At 43.8% G+C, this 10,337-nt stretch overlaps 1 protein-coding gene across 3 annotated transcripts; it reads right to left on the bottom strand.

Annotated features, from left to right (window-relative positions):
• Nucleotides 1-104: 104 nt before the first annotated feature.
• Nucleotides 105-9,876, bottom strand: tefb (TEF transcription factor, PAR bZIP family member b). 3 transcript variants are annotated; one of them, XM_084036631.1, is made up of 4 exons: nucleotides 9,726-9,876; nucleotides 4,970-5,503; nucleotides 4,255-4,472; nucleotides 105-3,770 (listed from the first exon to the last, which is right to left on the bottom strand). In XM_084036631.1, exons 1-4 carry the CDS (start codon nucleotides 9,829-9,831, stop codon nucleotides 3,555-3,557), a joined length of 1,074 nt encoding a protein of 357 aa, XP_083892757.1. In that variant the 5' UTR covers nucleotides 9,832-9,876; the 3' UTR covers nucleotides 105-3,554. The 3 variants fall into 3 exon arrangements, with proteins under 3 accessions (XP_083892757.1, XP_083892755.1, XP_083892756.1); XM_084036629.1 differs by lacking the exon at nucleotides 9,726-9,876 and adding an exon at nucleotides 6,211-6,511; XM_084036630.1 differs by lacking the exon at nucleotides 9,726-9,876 and adding an exon at nucleotides 6,211-6,503 and having other exon boundaries at nucleotides 4,255-4,457.
• Nucleotides 9,877-10,337: the final 461 nt, after the last annotated feature.

The raw sequence follows: 10,337 nt of genomic DNA, 5'->3' as shown, positions 1-10,337 counted from the left end.
CGTCGTCCATCCAACTGTGCTTCTTTTGTTAGCCGTTCTTTGTCTCAGCGCCTCCCATTAGAGCTGCTGCAGCTGGTTTGCAAGGTCACGCAAAAGAGCCTATGTTGCATTAAATGCCAATTTATTTCAATTGCAGTATACAAGATACAGTTAGGACATGGTACTGCAGTTGCATGTATCCTATACATGGTTAGGACAATACAAAAACACCTAACAAAAACATGTTTGTATAAAAAAGAGAAAGTAAAGAAAGTAACACCATCAAAAAAACAAACAAAAATATTTAAAAAAACTTACTAATTATTGTTTTTCAAGAGTATTGTAGCTACTTTGAACAACAAACTAGTACATTGTGTCAATGATGTGCAGCACCCAAAGCCAGTGCCAACAGTTTCAGACCAGAGGCTGAAAACAGCAGTTCAGACCTACAGATGTAGATGCTAATTTGCACCACCTACAGGCAAAGAATACAATAGCACCTAATTTTGGACATATTAAACCAAATTCTATTTGTCTTTTGAGCATTTTAGTTATCCCAACATATCCGTTGTTTATTGTCTCACAACGGACAGGTCGATTAACATCTTCATGCTCAATTTCCTACTGATGAAGCGCCTTAAGTCATACATGGAGGTTACTGTTACTGATGGTTACTGTAAAACTGTAATTTTTTTAAACATGCCATTGTAACATTAACCATCAGGTGACCAAAGGTGGTTCTGAAAGTGCAGCAGATATTCCAGCCTTTGTCTGTAGGTGGTGACAGACAGCTGCAGATCTAAAAAGCCATTACTATGATCTCCCTATGAGCAGCTCGGCATGTGTAGAACTGGCAGTGTGCAGCCTGCTAAACAACAATGAGCAGGTTTGAGAGTTACAGCCGGTTCCATGAAGTGCTTTGCATCAAAGAGAAAAGAAAGAAAATTGCTACATACTGTGTACAGTGCTGTAAAGGATCTTGATTTATGTCTTCTAAAATAATCTCTTCATCAGTAGCTTTAGTCAGCTTAATGCAGAACATTTTGAATTTTAAAAAATTACTAAGTTTGCATTCATCAACTGCATAATGCTGCGTTTGGATGTCAATGCAACATAAAACACATTGAAACGTCTCCTTCCACACCACCAGGAAACTGGAACAAACTATGGAGAGAAAACAAAAATCACCAACTGATCCAGTGTATCTAGATATAAATCAATCTTTAGTAAAGAGACAACAATCCACACAGTGATCAAAAGATGCTGTTTTCAGCTGATGTTCACCCCAAGGTCAAGCACTGGCTGCACAAAGACGGGTGGCGCTATGACTCAAGTCATAGAATGAGCACATCATAGCAAAGATGTTCTGCTTTGACAGAACTGTACAATAGACCATCAAAAAAACATGTAGATTTTTCAGTGATGGTTTACAGACATAAGTACACTTGGTGTAAAATATTCAAGGAAAGAAAAAGAGACACGTTTACTGGGTTTCATGCATTAGGATCCTAGACTACAGAGGATCTAAACTGGAAGCACAAATGACTTTGGGGCATTTCTATTAAGTACATCATACCAGTTTTACATACAACATCATTAGTGAAATTAAACGAGCATTACATTACAGAGTATTATTGCCACATTTATTTTCTTTCCAAGATTACGGCGATCGTGAGCACAAGCCGACCGATCACAAAATGTGCATCGGCCAAAAAGACACTTGAGATATAGAGTCCCATAACAGTCTGTGATGTAATTACTAATTTGGACAGACTCAGTTTTGCAAAAAGAACTCGATCAACTCAGAGTCGAAGTTTTGTCAAATGGGACCGCGCCGCTTTTCATGTGCTCTCTGCTTCAACCAACACCACTTTGTAGCCCTACTAAACTTTTAATCATTCAAAGTAGGAAGTGTTGGATGAGGTAAACAAGAGTGTGCCCTGTCTTCTATGTGTTCAGACACATGCTGTATGTATATAGAGAAAAAAAAAATCCCATAAAACTATATAAATCTGTTTTTAAAACAAACATCCAAAAGCACAGTTTACCCATTGATTTCCCTGCATTAGTTTCATTAGAAGTATTGTTCCTCAAAAGGAAATAGAATTATCTGACATATTGTTGTACATCACAATCAACAGATGCATTATTACCATCAGAATAAATACAGAACTCATCAACTATTTGGCAAATATAAGGGATAGTATTGGGTTAATAAAGACACGGTCAGAATTCCTGTCTTAGGAAATAAAGACCGCGAGACAATCGTTTATTTACAAGGTTTAGACGCAGTCAACTCTGGGACTGGCTAAATCGTAAAGAAAAACCTGCCATCACTACACCATGAGCAGGCAGGCAGTGGCTCTAGTGCCCTCTACCTGCAGTGTGCAGTAAAATAAACATCCCTACACATCAACATACCCCTCCACCGGTGAGGGCCCTGGAGATCATCGGACATACGCCTTCAAAAGCAATCGACAGGAAAAAAAAAAAAAGGAAAAAAGAACTACAACATGTTCTTCATTGGTAAAATATGATCGTGTTTTAAAGAAAGTCGTCTTCTTTAACAAAATCTTGTGAGGCTCTGGAAGCTGATCTGAGGTTAGTAGAAAAGGTAGCTTTAAATTGTAGGTCATGCATGTTTTCTCCCCCTAATAAGCTACGAGGTCTCCCATGGTGGTGATGGCGGTACGTATTTATACCTGCCACCACCATAATCTTTACACACTTTTTTTTTTTTTTAAAGAGAAAGTGCAAAAATGTATTACACACTGATCGATGTGGTGCAAGGAGGTGACTATATACAGACGATTTCTGTGCACAGAAGAACCGTGACTGAATCACACCGCTAATCTCAAACGTCTTCTCTTCTGCAGACCTGAAGTCTGTTCTTCCGTTAGCTGCAGGCTGGAAGTACCACTGTGATCTCATCTTCATCACGCATTAACCTGTTCCTCTCCTACACTGCTACGAGTTAAACAACGTCCTTCGTCTGAGCCTCTTTTTTTTCTTCTTTTTTTTTTTAAAGGAAGTACAGACACAAACATAAGTGCAACACAAGGAAATGAGGGGCGGCCAGTGTGCACCGTTCTAAATAGAGGACTTCTAACTGACGTTACACATGCTTTGGTCCAATAAGAAGAAGTTTTGTGCAGTGATAAACAAAAATGATGTTTTTAAAAGCCTGTGATTCTTTTGTACCACTCTGCCCTTTTTCATATTTCCTGACTTCCTTGAAACCGTCATGAGGCGGACCAGATTTTCCATGTGTGTTTGACCATGGGGGGGTCCACTATCGTCCCCTTCCTCTCCGAGTGTAGGAGCCAGGCGCTCTCCACAGGCCTTCCTGTGACCACCGCTCCCATCATGCCTCACTGCCTGCCAGTGTGTATCCAAAAAACTCCAGCATCGCGTTAGAAACAGCAGCTGGAGCTCGACACAGTGACTGCAGGGCAGCAACGACAACAGTGCAAATTTAGATTCCCTTGGTGGTTTGTGTCTGTGTTGAATTCTATGGGGAAGGGAGTTCTGCTTTTTGTCTCATTGATACTTTCGTGGGTTCTGCCCCGAGTTCTTTACAGCGGGCCGTACTTTGCTTCATATCGAGACAGTACGTTCTTGCAGCGACCACAGTCCTTCCGCATCTCGGATACTTGCTGGCGCAGCGCTGCATTCTCCCGCTCCAGGAAGGAGGCGCGCACGGTTATCTGGTTCTCCTTCAGCCGCCGTGCGTCACGAGAACGCTTTGCGGCCACATTGTTCTTCTTTCTCCTGGACCAGTATTTGTCATCCTGAGGGAATTAGAATGAAAGCGAATGAGAAAGACATAACAGGAGAAGCAGAGTTGGATATAAGCAACAATAGGGAGGGATTTGAAACAAACGAACATCTGTGTTGTGACCCCCCCCCCCCCTTTGATTTCTAATCCACCACTCTATTTAAAAATGCTTTCATCTTTAGTCCAACTGTAATGACACTTAGCCGTCCATTTTTGTAGTGATATAATAATGTTAATACTGTGTTAGCTCTTTATGTTTTATTGTTTTTTACTTGGAACATACAGACACCAGTAAAAACAACAATAATAACATGGAAAAAAAGGAGAAAAACATTTTTTTTTTTTTTAAAGAACAGGCTGGATGGCCATGTCTCTACAGTTTGTTCTTGTGCTATTATCAGTGGGACCCAGACCAAAACAGTCATCAACAAGTCTCCCAGTCATCATTTGTTGACGGTTTGCAGTTTTGGAACAAAAAAATGAATAAATTAGCCTACCTTCTGTTCATCTGGAACAAACACTTTCTTGGCCTTCTTGATCATAGGCTGTGGTTTCAGCTCCTCGTCGGAGAACTTGTGCTTGCGTGGGTTGAACAGCTCGCCGCCCGGCACACTGGACAGGACCAGGTCTGTGGGATCCGGCTGGAAATTAATGTCCACCTCGATGGCTTCTGGGTCGATGGGGGAGGGAGTGTTACGATCTGCCAGGTTACGATCTATTGGTATGGAAGGAAAAATGTAAGAGTGGATACAGGAAACCCCCTTTCAATAAAGAAGCCCAAACATTTGTGTTCATATGCAAACATTGTTAGGAATTGGAAGAGTTGATGTCCTAAACGTCCCACACATTACACAGACTATTGGTTGTGGCTAACCTTGTAGATGACGAGGGCACGGACAATGTTTGCTTTTAGTTGCAGCTTTTTACAGATCTCAGTTATGTGTCGTGAACTGTCGTGCTGGCCAAGTGCCAAACATATAAAAGCTATAACATGAGCTCAAAGGTCAGGGTTGTCTACATAGGTTATGTTGGTTAATGCTACCCCAGTGTCTGCAAGGCTAGAGCAACTAAAAGCACACCCTACAGCTACTAGATACAGAATTTAAGAATCTAAGTGTATTTCTATCGTTATTCCGTCTAATAATAATAATGTGGAATTTAAAAAAGGAACAGGAACTGTGCATCCAATTCTAATACATCTATTTTTCTCACCTATTTTCTTCTCTTTCACTTCTACTGTTGCCTCCTCTGACAAAGATTCTTCCTCTTCGTCTTCGTCTTCTTCCTCTTCGTCTTCTTCTTCTTCATCATCATCGTCTTCTAGCTTAGCTGGCTGTAACATAGTGACTGTCACTGCTTCCTCTGGATCAGAGGTGACCATAGAGGCGGTGGAGATAGAGAGGGATGGTGCTGAGGCTGGGGCAGCAGCAGCAGGAGGAGTAGTAGCTGTAGGAGTAACCTTGGGGAAGGATTTGCCTTTGACTCCCACTGAGGCCAGGGTCTTCTGTAGCTCCTCTTCCTCCAGGTTTACAGGGATCCCGTTCTCCAGGAGGAACTCATCCAGGTCCATGTACTCCAAGTGGAAGGTCTCCCCATCATAGGGAATGGTCTTCTCCCAAATGGCCGGGGTCAAGGAGGCTGATACCCCCCCACCGGCGCCGCCTCCTCTGGAACCCGCACCAGCACTGGCTGCTCCGGCCCCGCCTACCTCCACATCCTCAGATGTCAGCTTCTCCTTCTCCAATTCTGCATAAAAAGTCGAGAAAGAAACAGTGGTTAAACAAACGATGGCTCGCTGCAAGCAAAATGTTTCCTGTGCAAACAAAACAGGGAGTCTCAAGACAGGTGCACACACACACACACACACACACACACACACAGACACACGCACACACACACAACACACACACACAGACACACGCACACGCACACACACACACAGGGAGAGCTCATTAGCAGGCGGAAAAGGGGGTGTGGTGGTGGTTTCAACCAAAATGCCTGTCGACGAGTTTGAGAGTGACAAAGTAGTGCGTAAAGATGGAATAAAAGACAGATTTTTGGAAACCAGAAAATAGACTTGGGAAGGCGCAGGATAAATAAATGCAAATAGTCCCGCTTGTTCCACGAATGCACCACCACGCAAACCTAATAACACCAGAGCAATAACGAAACTCCGAGCATTGCCTTTTCCCTAAGCACCGTCCCCAGCCTGAGTGAGTGCGCTGCTTGGAGAGCAGCAGAGACCAGTTGGAACTTTCTGTTCTTTTTTTGTTTCCTCGCAGCCTCGGGTCAGACGGGCTCCGTGACACATCCGTCCTCACCGCTCGATCAACGCGCATCATTTACTCAATTACAATTAACGGCGCGTGGCGTAAATGCGAGGATTATGCGCATACAGTTAACGTGGTGTTGATCATTTTGTCTGTGACACATTGTTCGTATTCGGAGCTCACCGTCGTCGCCTTCCTCCAGGATGTTGGGAGGGGGGATGTCCATGATCTTCTTTAAAACAAAAGGAAAGGACTTGTGCGGAGCCGTTCTCACGACGTGTCCGCTGGGCTGAGGCGCCACTGTCACCGCGGCTTTGCTGGACATTGTTCCCGCCGAGTTCCGAGCAGACCGGAGACCGGGGCGATGTTCTGAACAGTACCGAGAGCAGCCTTCTTCCACCGGGGGAAGCAACAGAAACCAAGCGCGGATGTTCACTGCTTCCACTGGCGACGCGGGTTGCAGCTCCGTTATCAGCGCTTCCAGGACGCAAACACAACAACTACACGAGCCCCTTGTTCTCTGCGCCCACCGTGCGCTCGTTGGATATTCATGAGCCACGAGCCCCGCCCACGCAGGGAAGAGTAGACGCTGATTGGCTGTGAGCGCCGTCCGTATTGAATGTATGCCTGTGAAGGCACAGGACGTTCCTCTTTGTCTGTCTGTCGCTGCCGGGACTGCTCATTGGCCGAGCCGTCTCCACATGGCCGTCAGCTCGATACAGAGACGAGCGGACCGCGATGGGAGCGCGCAGTCTCGTGAAGCAGCGTCACTTCTCATACACGTGCAACCTGCGGGGCTGAAGCGCTCAACGTGACACATTTGCCCACTTTCATCATGACTACAGATTAAACTGCATGCTGCCCGCTCTACATTCCCCCAAAAAACATATACGATGAGGTGCGCTCGTGCGAAGACTTTTTGTCACTTCCATATCCCCGCCACAAGGATACTCGTGGCTAAACACGTGACCCCGCCCCCGTCCCACTCACGTGAAAGTACAATCTGTTGAGGGGCGTTGCTTCAGATGTTTAGCACGTGCGGATGAAGGCGAGTCGGAACGCGCACGAGGACACAACGGTAGAGGGGTGCATGTTCTTTACAGACAGATGTAAAGATGAGAGTATGAGTTTCACGTCGTTTTATGGTAACGAGCTCATCACGCCATCTATTATTGCACACAACTGGAATTGTAACGATGCACTTTTTTTTAATGCAAGTTAAATCCTCCACATCTAATGCTCGCACGCGGTCCCACAACAACAACAAACGGAGGATATATCACGTTCCCGTGCACGCGCTGCCATGTCGAGCACGCGAGTCTGTCGCTCTCCTCAGCAGGATGTTTCAGGAACACGATGTTCAAACCGCACAAACACCCCACCTTCGCCACTTAACTGTGCTTTACTTACACACACACACACACACACACACACACACACACACACACACACACACACACACACACACACACACACACACACACACACACACACACACACACACACACACACACACACACACACACACACACACACACACACACACACACAGTAAACAAAGTGTTCTGTTTCAAGAGACAGAAACCAGTTAAGCCCCTGCAGCAGCAGCTTAAATACAGAGAGGATTTAAAGACAACACTGATGTACTGTTCACATTGTCATCTCTCAGCATTACTCGTGACCATGTGCATTCGTGTTACACTCCATGAACATTATTATTATTTAATATGTTTGTTTTTTACCTTGATTTGACCATGATAAGTGTGTGATGTAGAATATATAGAGTGAGACTTTTGATTCAACCATGTCAAATGTTGCCATCTTAAAATGCTGGGTTGCTGTGACTGAATAGGTGAAAATCCAGCTTTTAGCTTGACAACAGAGAGGTTGCATCCATGGTCCCAATCCAAACCATATTGAATTACCCTTAACCAAGGTAGCAGATTGCTTTGTGAATCCGGCACTGAAGAAAAACACATTTTAATTTCTCATAAACATATATATTTTACTCTATGAACAAATAACCTCCAAGCTGGTTTAGAAGTACTAAAGAACTGGTAATGTACAAAGCTTGAGACTCCCTCTTTGTCAGGAAGATGAATATCAAACTGATCATGTGGCAGGGGGAACTGGGTCAGTCTGGCTGTCCATGTGGCACAATAACCACAAACAATTATGTGTAGTACCTCACCTGTACTTGTACAAATACTTTGCAGTATACAGAGTTGTTATTCCTTCTTAATTGCTAAATATCCTGCAGAGATTGATTAAGAGCTTGAGCCCAAATCTGCTGCATGTAAAACATGCAAACACCCTTTGGCCTACAATAGAAACTCCAAGAAAAAACATTTCTCGGTGTCCTCTACTATCCACTTACATTAATGGAAACATTGCATTAACTCATTAAGCAGCTCAGATGGGTGGTCTTGTGGTCCAACTTTTAAGGCAGATGAGAACAAGAATGTTTGTTTGCAATGAAATAATCTGATTTTTAACTTGCTGGTGCTCTTTACTGTCCTGGTAATAAAAAAGAGGGATTGTTTCTTTTTTTCTGCACTATAGCATGAATCTGCACTAAAATGCTTTTCAAAGACAAGAAACACAGGAAAGGAAAGGTGAGAAAGAAACATCGTCACCAAGAGAACATGCAGTCATTAAATTACAGGGCAGGGCAGACAGCAAGGTGTCAGGTCATATTAATACCTGGCACAACAAACAAGACAGTCAAGACACGCAGTCTTGTGCTGGTAAATTATATTCATCTTGATGTTGTGCTGAGATTCTCACAATATAATACATCACATGCTTGGGTTTTATTAGATATATTATTGTGTCATCAGGTAATAAATATGGCAGTGCAAGATGATAAAAATGAAATGAGCAAAGCCATTTGTAAATATTTTTGTATATGTACCAATGACACAAACGTGAACTTTCAGATTCAAAGGCAAAGTTGTACCTGGTTCAACTTTGTACCTGGTTCAGGTACAACTGGCCCAGTATTCACTTTATATATTTCTTTCCTTCTCTCCTGTATAAATGCCCAAAAAGAATCCCCCAAAAGCAAGCAAGAAAATATAGAAGAACTTGCTCAAAGCAGCTAATGATGTGATGAAACTGTGCACGGGGGACTGTTTCAGTGTTGTTGCATCAGTTGCAGACTGCTGTGATGTGACTGTGTGGAGAAACAGCAAACATGCTATGCTGACACATTGAAGTTGGACCTACAGGAGGGTAAACTCAACATACAAGCCTGGTCTTTACTGGTTATCAGAGCGATGGGGAGTTCCTGTTTGCAGCAGGAGGGAGCGTGTATAAGAGACCAGACAACATTGCATTGAACTGAGTGTTACTGAGGTGTTCCACAGCTCATACATCAGGATTTAAGTTGTATATTAGTTCTAATATCTTTACACCAGTGGTGGTGGGATCTTTTACTTTAAATGAGGTATGAGTTCCTCAATTTAATACTAGTCATGCATTGTCACTTATTACTTTTCAACGTGAAAACTACTTCGAGCATCAAAAGTATTAAGTATTAAATAGGCACCAGGATGGAGACTGATCGGATGGTGATGCAGCACATTACAATTAGACTTACAGTACATAACACTACATAGTTACTGCATAGTAACAAGTGCAACGCGTTTGTTCTCCAGATTAAAAAGCAACAACAAACATCACAATAATGTTCTTACCAGTGTCATCAAAGGCAGGGAAGGAGAAGGGATAGTCTGCCAAGGACTTGAGGAGATCAGGAACGTCGCTCCTTTCTCCAAAGATGATTTGGTTAGCGGTTGACATGACGACCGACCTGTGAACGTCTCTACCGAACACTCGAACTGTGAGTCCGCGTCTGACTTCAGTCACTTTTAACCAACTTCGCAGCAAGTCAAATCACGAGGACGACAGCATGTGTCCAAACAACCTGTATGATAATGAGCACGGTGGACCACGCCCCCCGGACCTGGTTGATTCGTCGGCGGCTGAGCACGCGCCCGTCAGTCACACTGCGTGGCCTATGAGAACGCAGAGGGGCGGGCTCTAGAATGAGCACAACAACAACTCTGTTCCGCGGAGCACATTTTCTAGCCACGCACGGCAGCACGTGCAACCCTATTGCAAGACGGAGGCGTCTCGAGGCCGGGTACACGCGAGTCCCCCGCGCCATCTAGTGGCCGGTTCGAGTAGCGCACTGAAACGCTTATCATCGAGTTAAACTATGAACAAAGCTATTAAGTCTCATAATTTAGGCAACATCAGTCAATAGTGATGAAAATATTATGAAGCAGAATTATACATAGAATAAA

Source organism: Eutrigla gurnardus (assembly GCF_963514095.1).
Source record: "Eutrigla gurnardus genome assembly, chromosome: 20".
NCBI lineage: Eukaryota > Metazoa > Chordata > Actinopteri > Perciformes > Triglidae > Eutrigla > Eutrigla gurnardus.
This window is presented reverse-complemented; position numbering and strand designations above follow the sequence as displayed.